Here is a 17,500-nt window from a genome sequence, read left to right as displayed (position 1 = left end):
ATCAACTGGGAACTTTGCTAATAAGTTTGCAAGTCTTTAATATTTTGTTGCTTTCTGCTTTCATAACTAGCAGTTGCTGCCAGATGAGATAACCATGCTTCTCCAGTTTACATTACCAGTTCTTTAAATTCCTCCTCATTCTGCCATGTTAACTTCTTTAAACAAATAAGAAATGTGGCTAAATTGAAAGGATTTCAATGGGTGCAGTAAATCATTAATTTATCATTAATCTAATTTCTTCACCTGATAGGTTTTCACTTGTTTTTCTGTAGATCAGGAATAAATAAAACTTTAAAAAGAAGTGTTTAATGCATGTATTATCACTGGATCACTAAGACAGTCCCAACATAAAAAAATCTTTGAGAAATTTGATACACTATCAAACACTAGAAAAACAGCTGCCAACAATACAAAAGACCAACAGATAAATATACAAAGAAATATACAAGTCAGTACCTGAGGGACAAAGGTGTACGGTAGTTTATCATCATTTTGAACGACTACATTTTTCATTAAACTATCAATCTAATGTATAGAAGTGACACACATTTATCTATCATTCCATCGAATACATCTCACCTTCAAAGAAACTTTAATCATTCTTTCAGTCTTTCTCTCTCTCTCGTGCGCTCTCTCTCTCTTCAAATCAACACCATGCTGGATGCAGTCTCATTACTAGTGAAATACACTTTCCCTCAAGTAACCAGGAAATGTACCTATATATCCAAGATATAATCCTATCAGACAGAAAAGACAAGCGGAGGAACACTGGGTTTCACAGCACTTACAGAAAGCTTTACATTTGGTCAAAGCATCAGGTACTTTTTGCTAACTACTACTAACTGCACCATAAAGGCTTAACAGTACATTAGTTGCCACCTGGGTCCAAAAATGGCACAAGACTTGCTGTACTGAACCTTAAATATGTTTTGTATTTAGAAAATGTACATAATTTAAGTAGTGTATCTGGCCAAATATTGCACTTCTTGTGGCATTTATTGGCAGTTTACGACATAAAACTTTTAAAAAGCAATCTAAACAGGCAGTTTATGGAACAGAACTTCCTGAACCTGAGGCAAACATCTAAGTATGGAGAAGATTCTTAACTATCATTCAAGTTAAAAGTTACGAATAAGATATGAATATTCATATGTTAAGAATGTGCATGGTCTCTTAACAAGTGCACTGATATGCCTCTTTTGAATTCTTTTAACTGAAATGATGTTAATGAATCTTTACCAACTGTCTTTGTTATTGCTGAAGCAGAAGTATAGAGCAATTTTTTCAACTAAAGAGCATACCAGCACATAAAAATTTTAAATAAACGAAACACAAATCTATTCTTATTAACAAGGAGAAAACAATGGCAACAGGATTAGCTTTGGCTTATCGTCAGATTTCAAAATTTCATAGTTTTCTTTAATAAATAATATTTTCATATCCATTGAAAATGAACAATACTGACTACTCAGCAGGTCTGTCGATATTAAAACCAAGGCACAACTTCATGTCTTGCAGACATTCTTTGGTTCTGTCGGTTTAACAGGGCCACATATTTCAAGTCTACTCAGTTATTTCCTAATAGTCTGAGCAAGATCATATCATAGGATGAAGACAAGCTTCTCCTCACTTTAGCATATCTCATTAACATCAAATAATGCCATTACTCAAATGACCTTCAAGTGCAAGCCCGAGGAACACGCACTGATAATGATCTTGCCGAGATCGGGTTAACCAAGACAACTTCTGGAATGATAACCCAATGACCACCTCCTTAAACAGAACACTGAGCAATTCATCTTTCCTCACAAGCTCCAGTCTTCCCTGTAGCATTATGAGAATTAAAAACCACACAAGACCTACTCTACATATTTCAATTTAAAACTCTCCACGTCATCCTGCTTAACCTTTCATACCACATTGATTGCCAGGCACTAATACTTTGAAATAGGCACGAACTTCAGAAAATTATGTCAATTTAACTTAGTGCCTCCATTACACATCTATATGGTACAAACATTAATACATGATGGCTAATAACTGACCATGTTGCACACATTCAGGACAATCATCAATATTCACATTAACAATAATGACATCTTCAAAGCACTTCGTGTCTTTACACATTAAACTCATTTAACACAACCAAACCCTTTTGAAGTTGTATATTGTTCTCAAGTGGCCAAGCCTCCTTACATGTGTGATGTAGGTATATTTATATATATATATATATATATATATATATATATATATATATATATATATTATTATATGTATATATATGTATATATATGTATATATATGTATATATATGTATATATATGTATATATATGTATATATATGTATATATATGTATATATTTAATATATATATATTTAATATATATATATTTAATATATATATATTTAATATATATATATTATATATATATATAATATATATATAATAAAGAACTACATCTGATAAATAATGCTGTGTAACAATTGTACAACTTGAAACAGTGCCAATCCACTGAGTATTTAAAATCTTCTTAACAAAAGAACTAGACATATCGGTGGTGGTTGGAGGACATGATGCACCATAACTGAGTACCCTGACACAAAACTTTCTTTTTTTGGGGGGTAGAAAATGCATTCATACATTTCTCTATCTTTATACAGTGCTATTTAGAAAAAGATGAAGACTGAACTCCTTCACATATATCCTACTTGGTATAACACCTTGACTTGAGTTTTGCATAGGGCACAATATCTGGTAGCATTCAGCGGTCCATTAAGGAACATAGCATTGTGCATTCTGGCAGACTATTTTAAGCAATTAACATTCTTCTTCCTTATCAGATTTATCAGAAAGCGTCACTTCGGCTATGTCTGCCATGGCAGGGGGCTGTAAGCTGAAGCCGTGCAGTGGCGGTGAGCTCGGGTTTAATGCCTGGTTTTGAGCCTCGCACAGCCCTTCCAGTTCAGTGGTGAGTATGCGGTTGGCCTCTGCGAAGATCTGAAATTCAGGAGAGTTCACCAGTGAAGATGAGAAACAAGTTTAGATGGAATGCTTAATTTTCCAGCACCTTACTGAGCTACATGCCAGGATGTGTAGAAACATATAACTAAACTCTTGGCTGCAGCATAAATGACTGCTAAGGTAATGAGGATAAAAGAGAGGCTTTAAGCCTATGTTTGCAGGGCTATTTCTCCATTACAACAGCAACAGGGCCAAATTAGTGAACAACTATTTAGCTTACACACACATAAACAGGTCTGACTGACATAATGTAATGGGACATCAGCCTTTATGCCTGGTACACTAACCAGTTATAGGCTTTTGCCAACACCTGCTGTATATTGGTTAATAATTAATAGTAAAAGAAAACAACAGAATTAATTGATGTGAGACAGAAATAACTAGTGCAGAACACCGTTTTTCTTAAAAGATATACCAATCATGAAAAAGGAGAAAAAGAAAAAACTGAAAAAAGAGAGGGAGAGGGAGAGAGGGAGGGAGGGAGGGAGGGAGGGGAGGGAGGGGAGGGAGGGAGGGAGGGAGGGAGGGAGGGAGGGAGGAGGGAGAGGAGGAAGGGAGGAAGGGAGGGAAGGAAGGAGAGGAAGGAAGGAAGGGAGAAGAAGGAGGAGGAAGGAAGGAAGGAAGGAAGGAAGGAAGGAGGAGGAAAGGAGGAGAGGAAGAAGGAGGGAGAGAGGGAGGGAGAGGAGGGAGGGAGAGAGGGAGGGAGGAGGAGGGAGGGGAGGGAGGGGAGGGAGGGAGGGAGGGAGGGAGGGAGGGAGGGAGGGAGGGAGGAAGCGAGGAGGGAGGGAGGGAGAGACAAAGACAGAGACAGAGAGAAAGAGAGAGAAATAAACTCACCTCATTCAGTGGCAGGTCCATAAAAAGTTCCTGAATGAAGCGTCGTGCTGTCAAGCGGAATGAATAGGAAGCCAAAATGAGACAAATCTCTGAGTAGAGGCATAAGTCCCGGAATGCTTGCGGCCATCGCTGCTTTAGGGTTAACAGGCCTGAAAAACATAAATGCATCATCAGTTTTCTTTTTCTTATAAGATATATATATGAAAAACACTCAACTGCACATATATCTAACTTCAGAATGAAGTACTAAAAAGTTATGGTAGACCTACATTTGGGAGACACTGTGCAATATGAACTGTGAGATTTTCGTTTAAAAATGTTTACCAATAGAGAGTTTACCTTAAAGACAAAAATGCACCCTGAAACTCCTCAACAGAACTGAACTTTTAACAACCCACAGTGTAGGTGATGACACCCACCTGATTCTGCAGACTTGGCAACAATGGAAGACAGCAGGTTTGTTATCAATCGCAGAATCTCCTTCCTTACCAACGTCTGGTTGATGCGCTCTGGACCAGACTTTCCATCTACTGTTTTGGATATAGAAAAATATTAGTGCTAGGAACCACTCTTCTCTTTACGATATGAATATGAAAACTGTATACTGAAACTCACACTAAAAATGTTCTTTTATGTATTCCAATTACACTGTCAAGTTCTCCTATTACATGAAGAGTGAAGAGCAAATAGTGGCTTTACCTAAGTCATCCCATCCCTGACTGTTGACACTCGATGACTCCGAGGCTTCAGACAGCTCGGTGATGGCTTTGACTCGTTGGAGCGGTGGGGACTCTACCACAGCATCCATCACCTGCCCTTCGTTCTCACCTAAAAGACAGTTTTACCTCTTCTTTTAGATTAAATGTGGAAGATGAGTGGGATCTTTGGTGGTCTGGAACAAACTCTCACACTACAACTAACAAATACATTACATATTCCAAGCAACACTTTATAATAAGGATATATTTACCACTAGGTACAAAATTGTCAATGTCATGTGTAACCTTACATCTTTTAGTGAATGTGTGACCTGGGACAGTTTGCTAAACAACAAATATTTATCCACATACACAAGTGCATCATACTAACATTGGTGTACAGGGCTTGAATTTAACTTTGGGGAAGGCGAGGTTAAGGAAAAGCATGCCAGGCAAGTCTGTTTGCAGTGGAGTTCTAATCCTGTGTCGTCACTGTCAACTCGCTTATTTTTTCCATCTGCTTCCTCTTTTTCTCTTCTAACTATATCAGCTGTACACATGCCCAAAGAAATTAATTTGTTAAACAAAAATAATGATTCCAACAGCTTTCATAAACATAAAAAGAGCTTTAATATTAATTGAGAAACAAAAGTATCAAATGCTTCAAATCAATAACAAGATTCAATGGCTTATTATGCAAAAGATATCATCATAAACCACATATAACAAAGTTGTCAATAAATGCCATTTCTCTCTGTTTGGCAACACTCACCCTTTCTGCCACTGGAATTCTCTTCAGACAGACTCTCAAACTCAGACTCTGTGATAGCAGGAAACCTGTCCTTCCCAGTAGTACCATTAGTGATTGCAACACTCACACCCCCTCCTTCAGGATGGCTCTTCTTGTCAGAGGAAGCATCATAAAGCAGGAGGTCCAGGTCCAAGGGCAGGGCAAAGCCAACATAACACTGCCCTGACTGGTGATGTGTTAGGCCACTCATGGACACCCCTCTACCTGTGCCAGCTCCTGTGCCACCACCACGAATGCCAAAGGAACGCACGGAAGAAACCTCACTACAACCTGAAGGAGACCGCACCATCCCTCGCACATCGAGAAGGTCACGCATCAAGCTGAGGGAAATCAGTTAGCATTGAATAACATGATTAATAGTATTTAATTCATCTTAAAACTTATAATAATGAATGTATAACCTCAAAAAGCTATCAGATAGCTGTTTAATCAATGAGCACTAAATATTATTGTTTATTAGAATATGTGTCTTTGACCAAAGAGAAATCCCTTACTATGGCACTCCTTGATCATAGCTGGAAGACAGAAAGCCCTTGAGAGAATTGCGCGAATTCTTTTCCTCTTGCGTTGACTCCGACACTACTCTCCGGTGTTTGGTGATGTTGCGCAGTGTTAAGTAACTCTGTGTTGACAAGGGCTGGCCAGTAGCTACTCCTGACCCTAGAACACCGGGAGTTGTACTCCCACCACCTCCACTCCCTCCGGTACCTCCTCCCCCACTATCCTCAGCAAACAGAGCTCCACTTGAACCACGGATTGATCCCCCTCGCGTCCCTCTCATTAAGTCAACACCACCTTCAATAACAGCCTGAGATCCAATGGTTGACAATGAGGCACCACTAGCAATGGGGCTCAGACGAGACTCACTGAAAATCAGAAATCCTAATGTAATAAATCATGCGGCGAGTAACTTTTCTTTTGTTTTTCTTGTGTTCTTTTTTTGTTTGGTTTTGTTTTCTACAAATAAGACGCATGTGCTAGTTATTCAAGTGTTTGCTTAAAGACAGTGAAATGAAGCACAGATCTGTTATCATTTAGCCTAATAGTATAAGCAAATGACTGAAAAGAATATGACTATTGCAATACACATGTATGAAAGAATGTGCTTTTTAAATTACAAAGGTGAGATGAAGCAAATATGGTTTTGGCATACGTGTGGTGTGTATTTATGCAAGTGTGAAGTGAGTGGTGAATGTGTATGTGGTGTGTTTGGTAAGAGCTGTGTCAAAAGGGTTAGTATGTGTAGTGTGTTATGCATGCTGCAAGTGCTATGTCATTTGTGTTGTGTATGTTCATGTTTATGAGTTTGGCAAAATAGTTAAAGCTCTGAGCATTATAACTAAATAAGACAATAACTTTTCACCTTCATAATAAAGCACAATATACATTGAAAATTTTGGGTCTAATCCTTTTTATTTCAACTAACAAAGAAAAAAGAGAAATGGCCTATTCAAAGTTACCTTCATTTAGGATTTTGTATATTTACATGGGTATTTCTGTACATAATTGTATATCCTTTATGATTCCCATATTTTGGCAGTTTGATTTCTTCAAAATTAGTAAATGCATTATCTAATAATTATGCTGAATGCACTGGGTACTTTTAATATATTAGTAAAATAAAAACAATTTAGTGGAAAAGATGCATGTTTTAGTTATGCAATCACTACAACAGGATGCAAGTTGCAATTCAACACAAATAATGTTAATAAAGGAAGCAATTTTCACAACATTGTTCATGCAAGTGCATAAACCATAAATGAAAGAGAAGCAAATTCAACTTAAGTCACTTGAATTTGGGAAACAAAGGCATTTGCAATGAATATTTGGTAGCCTGCATATCATAAGAGAAACACAGTACAACCTGCCCAAATTATTAAAATAACACTAATAATAATAATAAAGATGACCAGTCTTTGTTGTATTAAGATCTGCTCTCAGCACACCTACTTGGCTATTCATCATATTTTGCATTTCCCAATCAATCTTTTGAATCTTTACTCAGGTAGAAAGCAAAATATGTATCTAGAAAAGCATGCTGATTTTCACTTCAATTTATACATTTACTGGTGAAGTGTTGCTATTTAACTAAAACCAATAAATATGTAAAATAAAATGTACTTCTGGATCAGTGTTAATCCTCAGTGAAATGGAACTGATATTGCATGATTTGTACTAGATTTCCAAACAACTCACACATGAGGCCTGAACTGCGCAGGTGTGTGAACTGCCAGTTGATAAGCGTCACTCGAACTATCAGCTGGATCTAAATGCATATCGGACGTTGGAAAATCTTGGTCCTGTGCTGGATCTGACAATGAATCAGAGCTTATTGTGTATCTCTGGTCAGCAGCCTCATCATCTGAGCCAAAGTGTTCAGTGAGGGAGTGGCTTCGGGAACTGGTCCCCCTTAGCTTTTTGGCTGACTGCAGAAAAGCGGACATCATGCGATCAGAGGTTGTCGAGGAGTTGCTGGTGCGGCTACATGTGCTCTCCCGCCGTCTTTCTTGCCTATCAAACCGATAAAACTCAGAATCAAATCTAACTCTTATGTGTACTGGTTCAACAGTAAGAAAAGAAATGGTGTTTAATATGCCTTCCTTTCTCATCTAATTACAGAAAATGTACTAAATCTAAAGACCAGTGATGGCTAGCATTCCTAAACAGAAATCATAAAACTGCAAAAAACACAACATACTAGCAATTCTGAAACATCCATACAATACATTCTAAATTATTCTTAAGATTCATTAGTACAGTTACTTTCTTTTCAGTTGATTTACTTGGTCCTTTGAAGAAGAAAAATAAACAAACAAAAAATAAACCATACAAAAGAAAGAATAAAATCAGCACTGCTTGCTTTCATATTCTAAAGTCTCTACACAGATGCACACTTACTTCCTGCGCATGCTTGAAAAGATTTTGCTGAGTCGGATGGAAGATCTTTTCCCAAGAGTGAGATCATCTTGTGAGGGAGCAGACTGAGGGGGGTCTGAGGAAGGAAGCTCCTCCAAGACTGGTGCACAGTCTGAGAGGCTCCTCTGGTGACCCATCATGGATGATGGTTTTGACTTGTGTGGTAAAGTCTGGAAAACGTGAGAGATCTTGGAATCAGTGTCACTGCTCTAATAAAAGGGAAATCCATTGAACAAGAGTTCTTCCATGTTTACAACACAGCAGGGGAAAGAACAGTTGTGGTTCATACAAGAGACTCTTTTCCTCTACTCCTGCCAAGAAAAGGCAGAGGATTAGAAGGATAGATGGTGTTGATTCAAATTCCATTTTTAAAATTGAGATAAAAAAAAAAAAAAAGCATACACTGACAGATATGGACAGAAACAGCAATTAGAACATTAATAATAATATGCAGAAGTCATGTGGCCCCCCCCACCTACAAAAAAAAATATTCAAATAAAAAAAAATTGAAGATCCTGTCAGAACTCATGGTCACAGATAAGTCCACTAACCTGACTTTTTCCAGTGGTTGGGTATGTATCATCCAAACCAATACCATCCACTAGTAATGACCCTCCGTCACTGCAATCATCAGAGTCATCACCTACGTAAAATCCACCACTTCTGTGAAGAAAACCAGAAGCTATGCTGAGCCCAAAATACATTGTTACCCACACATTTAGTTAAAATACTTATGACTACATATTTTTTTGTAAGCAAAGATTAGTTGAAACATGAAAAATTACTCTGACAAACAGGTCCTCTTACATCAAGGCCACAACTCTTATATTTGACCGAGTTGTGATGAGATAGCAAAACTAATTAGTGAAACTTGATGATAAATTCAGCCAGCATTCTGATCAAATATTCATCCAACTCTTCCTTGAACACTCCAATAGATTATTACAAATCTAAGTCAATCATAAAAACTTACTTTGATAACTCCAGGTCATCAGCATCACTCTCAGAGATCTGATGGCCACGGACACTGATATAGTTCTCATCCCCCTGTCCCTGGTTATTTGTCCCTCCCCAAGATTCCATTAGCTCTTCAACATACTGCCAAGGTTCATGATGGTGGCGGGTAACAGACTCCCAACCTAAGAGAAAAATAAAGACAGGGAGAGTCACATAAAATTTCAAGCAGTTAGACTTAACCCAAATCAACATGAAAATGATACAATGCTTTCAATGTGGAACCACAATACATATGAAAACTAAACCAATACATTAATACAACTTTTCATAGTTGATTTGATCTTTAAGATCATTATAATATGCATCCTTACCATACTTTCGCAGCAGACTAGCTCCATCTCTAGTAGTTGCCACTAAGCAAAGGGCATGGAAACATGTTCCTCTAACCGAGTACACAGGGCACGAGGCAGCAAGCTGTGTGAGGGACGTCAGCACCCCCTCGCAGCTCAAGAAACCAGCACCATCACTGCTCAGCCCCACATGACCCATAGCCCAGATGGCAACCTTTAGTTCATATATATCTTGCGCAGTTGCTACATTGCCGTTCTTCACAACCTGGTTAGGAAAAATATTGCAATACCTTTCGTATAAGAATTTGCACACTGTAAGATGTCACATAAATATACATAAATATATAAATATATATAAACATACATAGGTTGGTAGAGACAGCAGTAGATAGTCAAATAAACAGACATGAAGATGTCATCTTAAATGTTCTATTCACAAATTCCTTTTTCACTCAAATTGAACAGAAGTAACTGTCTATGAATAACCAAAACTCCATAAGAGAATGAAAGAAAAAGACATACCTGTACCATATTTTTCACTGCTTCATGCTGCATCAAAACAGAGAAACCATCTTTGTGTTGTGTGAGGGACCCATACAAGTGTGGAAGAACAAAGACATCATGGACCACATGCTTGCTCCCTGTACGTCTACCATAATTGCCATCATCTCCACGCTGGTGATGCGTCAGGGAATCTGCTACTGCTGTTTGCATCATTCGAACATATCTGAAGAGAAAGCAGTACTGTCTTTTTTCTTCACAAAGATTCATCAGTTATTTAAATCATGGTTATCATGAAATAAATGATATTACATTCCTTATATCAAGCATTTAAATCAAGAAAATCTGATATATGATTTCATAAGTACCAGATGGTAAACATCATTACCGCTAAACACATACCCGTAGTTATAACTGGCAGCCATTTGTAAAATAATGTGTTAAGTGCTTTACAAGAATAACTGAACAAATATACTTGACCAACAAAAACATACTTGTAGTTGTAAGTTGCAGCCCATTTATCCAATAAAGTATTAATGAAGTTTGCTTCTTGATAAGCTCGAAAACCACGAGGGGAGGAAACCAATTTTGCCATGAGCAACTGACCCTTGTCACCCAGATGTAGAACCGATGGAGGTGCACACAACACTGCCTCTAAGTATTCCTGTGAATTAATAAAGGGGAAAAAAATTAGCATGAAGATATAACACACAGCTCACCCACAAAAATTATATAACATAAGAGGAAGAACTACCAAAAGAACTAACAAGCTATTTCAACTAAGTATAAAAACATTCTATAAAAGCATAATAGCTAAGACCACCACATACCTCATTATCACAAGCTTCATCCAAAACATCCAGTGCTGCGTGAGCAACTAAACGGCTCTCATCATAAAGCTGACCCACAAGCAGCTCAATGCCCCACCTTGAAAAGTCTTCAGCTCCTACTCGCACTAATGCTCTGAGTAGCTGCGTGGCGTACATGCGAGCTGACTCTTGACATCCAGTTAAAATCTTGTTTAAAATAGCTCTGAAAAAATATATGTATTTCTGTTTATAAATATAGAACATATACATATATATACATATACATATATAAATATATATATATATATATATATATATATATATATATATATATATATATATATATATATATATGCATATATATATATATATATATGTACATATATATGTACATATATATGTACATGTATATGTATGTATATATGTATATGCATACACATATGTAATATATATATATATAATATATATATATAATATATATATATATATATATATATATATATATATGTATATGTATATGTATATGTATATGTATATGTATATGTATATGTATATGTATATGTATATGTATATATATATATATATATATATATATATATATATATATATATATATATATATATATATATATATATATATAGATAGAGATATATATATAATATATATATATATATATATATATATATGTGTGTGTGTGCGTGTGTGTGTGTTTTGTGTGTGTGGTGTGTGTGTGTGTGTGTGTGTGTGTGTGTGTGTGTGTGTGTTGTGTGTGTGTGTGTGTGTGTGTGTGTGTGTGTGTGTGTGTGTGTGTGTGTGTGTGTGTGTGTGTGTGTTATATATATGTATATGTGTATACGTCTGTTGAGCAGACTCCAATCTCTCCAGGTAATTTATTTCATGACCAATCCCTGTCACCTGGATGCTGGCTGGAATCAAATTTGCAGAACATGACTAACCACAAGAGGTCCAAAGGCCACAGTTTAGTTTTACATTTTACTGCAGCCAATAGATAACTCAATTTGGTCTTTTGGCACTGAGTGAAGATGACTGGCAAGAGATGACAGATATCTGATTTTCTGATAATAATATGATTCCCTTTTCAGGAATGTAAACATGCCTATGAAATTGCAGAATATAATACTATGATGGTGACATTATCTTATTTTTCTTACAAATCTTTCTGATATCACTATTCTATGATATAAGCTTCTGAATATGAAAAAATGCTGACAGTATGCATTCCTATCATTCTTAAGGTATTACATGATGTGGAAGCATATATCAAATGTCTAATACAATAATCACAAATCACAAAAAATAGTAAGAACATCAAAAATAATAAAAATAGACTAATAAAAAGAATATCTATCACTTAAAATAACCAAGTCTGTCATGAACTTAATATATTAAATACATTAACAAGCCTTACCTGTTAAGACCATTGATTGAATAATCTAGGCACGTTGACACAAGTTTGGCATACATGTCACTGGAAGATATGCTTACTAATTCCTGCAGCCTGAAATTAAGATGGTGGGGGAAAAAAATTAGAGTCAACAAAGTCCTATATAGAAAATAATATAATAAGTATATTTCGGGTTTCCATGCACTTTTGCTAGAATGGAAAATGAGAGAGAGAGAGAGAGAGAGAGAGAGAGAGAGAGAGAGAGAGAGAGAGAGAGAGAGAGAGAGAGAGAGAGAGAGAGAGAGAGAGAGAGAGAGAGAGAGAGAGAGAGAGAGAGAGAGGGGGGGGGGGGGGGGCAGCAAGAGGTATCGATACAAAAAAGCAACTTACTGCTGAAAAATGCCCGCTTTGAGAAGCATGTCATATCCTCTCTGAGAATGAGAAAGTCTGCCCATTGCCAAGAAATAATGCTGTGCAGTAGTAGTGTTAAGGCGGGATGGTGACAACACAGCATCATGGGGCGGACGTTCACAGACAACATACGAAAGATTCATGCTCAGGTCTACCAGCAATTCCTCTAAGTACTTACTACATTCATCCTGTAAATCAAGAAATATCATTACATTCTTTCACTGGATAATCCTTTCCTTTTTCTTTTCTGAAAATCTCATGTCATCAATTCAAATTCATAAAGTTGAGAAACACCTGCAAGGCATTCTAAATAAATTGCATCAATCAATAAGCAAATAAACAAACAAAAAATGACCACAAACTTCCTACCTCTGATGCGCCTAACAAAAAATCACAGAAGTGCAGTAGAGCTTGGGCATACACTTGAGCAAGATCATGTGTCAGATCAGTATTAGCAAATAACCCTGAACTTGGTTTATAAAAGTGTAGTAAACGTCTTGTAAAAAGGCGATAGCTGCTGTCATCTAACCGTTGCAAAGAAACCGTAGGCCACTGAAATAGGCATTAATAAATATATTAGTTGTGATTCAACAACATATAGCATACTTCTTCGGACTACTCATATGATTCTCTTAGTACAAGCTACTCCCTAAACGGTTTATCTTCATACAAATTATCAAAAAATATAATGACACTTGGCTCAAGCCTTCACATAAAAAAAAAAAAAAAAATTACCCTTAGTACTGGAATGATCAACTCCCATTTCCATTTCTGGGAATATCTTTCAGTGGCAATGACATTGGAGTCCTTTAGCGTCTGATGTATTACCTCATCATGGTCCTTCCCCAGCCACTATTCAAATGTGGAGAAATATATAAACTGTCTTACAAAACACAAGACAAGTTTGGTCATTCTGACATTTCATTAAAAATTATATACAAATTGAAAAGATTTTTTACACATTGAAGTTGATTGTGAATATGTTAACCAGTTGGATCTGGGTGACGTGACCATCATGTCATTAAAAAATCTAGCTCGAGGGGCAGGTGATATGAACATGCTGTCACAGGAAAATTGAATATAAAAAAAAAAATTAAATGACAAAAGTAACATAGTGTTTTTTAGTTTTATTTTTCTTGCATTAAGTTGTAGACTACCCACAGGGATGTTTAAAGTCTGTGCAAAGAAAAAAAAATATATATATTAGCACTTGGATAATGCAAGTCAATTTGCAAATATGGACATTGGAAAATGGCCAAAAAGCAAAAAACACTTATGCGTAAACAGAGTAAATAATTTTGCAATTAGGAGGCAATGAGTCTTGCCACCGGCAGAGCAGCCACTCACGTAAGCCTAATGCCCAGATTTTTGGTGATATGATTGCTGTGACGCAACCGGATCCAATGGGTTAATAATATCTAGTTCCACTTTACATTAATTTTAACTCACTTCAAATATATGGTAACAATAAAGGCAGGGTTTTAATCATTATGTTACGAACGCATAAAAAATGATCCTACCAATAGTACACTTGCACTATTACACTGCCTACCTTACTTAGTTTGGCACTTGTGGTTGATGTCTGGACCTTGGGCATACGTTCTTTAGTCTTAGGAGAACAACGGATAATATGTGCTAAGTACTGGGAGGTGGGTAAGCTGCGAGCATTAAGACGAGTGCGGGCAATAGTGAGAAGAGCAGTTATGGCCTGAGTTGCTCTCATGCGTTGCGTCGCATCCTGGCCAGCTGCTCGCTCCAGCAGCAATGGAAGGGAATGGGACAGAGCACAGCACTCCGCTGGAAGGTTCTGGTTGGCTTGGTGGAGCATTTCACCTGGATGTCAAAGGGAGTAAAATTTCAATATTTAAATTTCAAATGCATTCTTTTTTTTTTTAATGTATATATATTGCTAAGAAAACATCAGATGAAATCATTAATATCACAAATCAAGAAAAAATCTTATTCAATTCCTTTTTAATTTTATAAACAAAGTATGATGGAGACATATAGGAAAAACACAGAATTGTACGAAAATACAAACACACTCACCTAGAAGAATAGTTGTGCGGACAGACAATGCTGCTGAGCTGCTAACAATTACCTCACACATGGCAGGGAACAAATCAACGCACATCAGCGTGTAAAGTACCAGGGCTAAATGGTTTTGAATAATGTTTGGTCTGCAATAAAATAACCAATAATTAAAAACTATTTTCATTTACAAGAAATATAACCTTGATTTTCTTTACGGTATATATGAAGCACATAAAATGCAGTATTGGAGATGTAAATTCTCAGTCTTACGCACAAAGTCTTTCATAAGTAGCAGTTAGATTATGGCTTTGACAGGAATTTTGTCATCATAATGGAAATCATAACACAACCCTACATGCCTTTTTCATTATCAGTCTTCCATACATTAAACAAACAACAAAAAAAAGGACGGCTGAACTTACAAGTATGCACAGTATGCATATTCAACATAATCACAAACATCATCAAAGGCATTGGCATGTACATGCAATATAAATATCCAGAGACAGTCACACCTGAACAAAGTATATTCAAATACTCAAGCCATATCAATCAAGTCTGGTCATAAACTAAAATATAGGCATGATGGTATAAACGTAACATGACTGAATGAGTAAATCAATAGGCTACCATCTTCACAGCTCATGCCAACAAAGGGCCCTCTGACTTACAAATTGGATAGTCACTCCCACTCACCTAAACTTGGCAGTATGAGGTAGGAGGGCTCTGGCTTCTGCAGCTACAAACCCTTCATGTAATCTCCACAGGTCGGTGTCGGAGGAAGAGTGTGAATTGTAATCAGCCAGGGCCTCGTCATAGTCACCTGTCCATTCCCCAAGAGGTATTCGAAACAGCTCATATAACAGCTCTATCACTGCTTTCTGGAAAACAGAGAAATATAGGTAAAAATGATGATGATAATGCTGTGTCAATGGTTAAAGTGGAAAAAATAAAGTTTCTAAAATAATATATAACTACTGTATTGAAAACAATACTAAAATATATGATAAACCTGATAATAGAATGATAATTAATAAACAACCTAAAAATACTAATAAGTAATAAATAATAAGGAAAGTGAAAAAAGAAAAATAAATGCATCAATCAAGTATTGCTAAAATTTCCTTATACACATCTTACAACATCTTATTTCTCTATCAACTTACTCTTGTATCTTCGTGGTTTGGATAAAGTAATGCCACCAGCGACTTTAATGCTGCTGTGTCTGGCTGACAGAGAGCCACCAGGCCAGGCCATGAACGCAAGGACACCAGGACTGCCAACTTTCCCGCTTGAGTCCGTAACTCTCTTTCCTCACTAGTTAAGAAGAAAAAATAAAAATTGTTTTATTATAAACAAACCTGTTATCACTTTCAAATGACATCAAACTTATACACCAAACAGCTCAAGCAAAATTATTCGTAAGTACATTTCAAAAAAAGGAAAACTTCTGCCAACCGTCTACCTTTTACTATAATATTCCAGGTCATAACTCGTATGCTTATAGTGAAAGTCCGAGAAGGGAGCCAGGATCTGGTGAAGCTGGGCACAGTGAGGTCGCCACTCAGGAGTGTTGAGGAGGTAGAGAATGGCACCCAGGAGAGCCTCGTTAATTCTTGGCATAGCACAGTCGAGGATGTTGTGCAGTAGCACTCCCACTCCCCCACATTCCACAAAGACATTAGTATTCAACACAGCTGCAATTCCAAAAAATTGTTAACCTTGTTTATGCAAGTTAAAAAAAATTGTTTTATGAAGAAATACAGACATGCTATCACAAGTGCATCTGATAGAAAAACACTTCAGTTTTATGAAAACTTTACAACAATACTAATAATCATAACTATCCAACAGAGCAAAAACTTCTGATGAACTTTCCTGAATCATAATAATATAAATCTAAACATACCCATTTCATTAAGGGTAGCAAGAGCAGATCTGAGAAGACGGTCTCTCTCCTTGGCACCATCCCGTGCAATAGCGACTAAGCAGCGTGCCAAAGCCAAGGGAAACAGACTAGGAGCTACCTGCAGCATTTTTCTTGTCAGCCTTAAACTCTGCACGCGCTCTATTTGATTATCCAGCATGATGTCCATACTCCTGCAAACCAATTCATTTGATATATACATGAGCTAAAATTTCCTGTATGCCTTGCAAAGACCTACTCAAAAATTCCTTTATTAGTAGTATAACTTGGGGATTGTTATTAGGATCAATCAACAAAAAATAATGAATACCTTAGCTCACTCCACCTTAGTGTTAAGATGTGCCTGATGGCCATATGGGTGCAAAAAGTTAACATTATTCTTAATGATTTATAATCAAAGAGTGTATCTTTTGTTCTATTAGCATCATATGATGAATAAATAATGACAGAAAATGGCGGCTTAAACAATCACTGGCTTCTTAACACAAATAACTGGGGACTATCGATGCTATTCTTATCTATACCTTTATTTTTCTATATTCTAATTAGAACAATTGACAAAAAAGACAATATCTGGCCTGAAAGCAAATATAAAATATCTTAATATTCCAACTTTAATCCTTTTATGCTTCCACCACAGAACTCACCTGATAATGAGAGGTATAGTGTTGACTGCCTGAAGGGCTTTCACATCCTCAGGAGACTGTATGAGGTAACGGAGGAGTCTGAGCCCACCGGCACGGACCTCCTTGCCATCATGGACTAGGCAGCACCGCAACCTTTAGGAATAATCGTAGATTTAAATAAATAAATAATCTGTCC

General features: G+C 36.7%; 1 protein-coding gene across 1 annotated transcript in view; it reads right to left on the bottom strand.

The window, feature by feature from the left end:
• Nucleotides 1–2,618: 2,618 nt before the first annotated feature.
• The window catches only part of LOC119597633 (rapamycin-insensitive companion of mTOR-like), a 51,031-nt gene continuing 36,149 nt past the window's right edge, over nucleotides 2,619–17,500 (bottom strand). Inside the window, exons 3-28 of the mRNA XM_037947228.1 lie at nucleotides 17,326–17,457; nucleotides 16,661–16,851; nucleotides 16,217–16,448; nucleotides 15,918–16,068; nucleotides 15,448–15,632; nucleotides 14,767–14,897; nucleotides 14,270–14,550; nucleotides 13,453–13,569; nucleotides 13,087–13,269; nucleotides 12,697–12,905; nucleotides 12,331–12,420; nucleotides 10,923–11,124; nucleotides 10,587–10,756; nucleotides 10,114–10,318; nucleotides 9,613–9,856; nucleotides 9,258–9,423; nucleotides 8,836–8,947; nucleotides 8,267–8,454; nucleotides 7,565–7,879; nucleotides 5,863–6,234; nucleotides 5,330–5,688; nucleotides 4,949–5,107; nucleotides 4,559–4,687; nucleotides 4,279–4,389; nucleotides 3,860–4,008; nucleotides 2,619–2,998 (exon numbers count right to left, since the gene is read on the bottom strand). Coding sequence (XP_037803156.1) covers nucleotides 2,819–2,998; nucleotides 3,860–4,008; nucleotides 4,279–4,389; nucleotides 4,559–4,687; nucleotides 4,949–5,107; nucleotides 5,330–5,688; nucleotides 5,863–6,234; nucleotides 7,565–7,879; nucleotides 8,267–8,454; nucleotides 8,836–8,947; nucleotides 9,258–9,423; nucleotides 9,613–9,856; nucleotides 10,114–10,318; nucleotides 10,587–10,756; nucleotides 10,923–11,124; nucleotides 12,331–12,420; nucleotides 12,697–12,905; nucleotides 13,087–13,269; nucleotides 13,453–13,569; nucleotides 14,270–14,550; nucleotides 14,767–14,897; nucleotides 15,448–15,632; nucleotides 15,918–16,068; nucleotides 16,217–16,448; nucleotides 16,661–16,851; nucleotides 17,326–17,457 — 4,963 coding nt within the window. The 3' untranslated portion in view covers nucleotides 2,619–2,818. The remainder of the gene's footprint in view (nucleotides 2,999–3,859; nucleotides 4,009–4,278; nucleotides 4,390–4,558; nucleotides 4,688–4,948; nucleotides 5,108–5,329; nucleotides 5,689–5,862; nucleotides 6,235–7,564; nucleotides 7,880–8,266; nucleotides 8,455–8,835; nucleotides 8,948–9,257; nucleotides 9,424–9,612; nucleotides 9,857–10,113; nucleotides 10,319–10,586; nucleotides 10,757–10,922; nucleotides 11,125–12,330; nucleotides 12,421–12,696; nucleotides 12,906–13,086; nucleotides 13,270–13,452; nucleotides 13,570–14,269; nucleotides 14,551–14,766; nucleotides 14,898–15,447; nucleotides 15,633–15,917; nucleotides 16,069–16,216; nucleotides 16,449–16,660; nucleotides 16,852–17,325; nucleotides 17,458–17,500) is intronic.

The sequence above is a fragment of the Penaeus monodon genome, chromosome 39, assembly GCF_015228065.2.
Source record: "Penaeus monodon isolate SGIC_2016 chromosome 39, NSTDA_Pmon_1, whole genome shotgun sequence".
NCBI lineage: Eukaryota > Metazoa > Arthropoda > Malacostraca > Decapoda > Penaeidae > Penaeus > Penaeus monodon.
The sequence above is the reverse complement of the archived record's forward strand: the minus strand, read 5'-3'. Positions and strand labels throughout refer to the sequence as shown.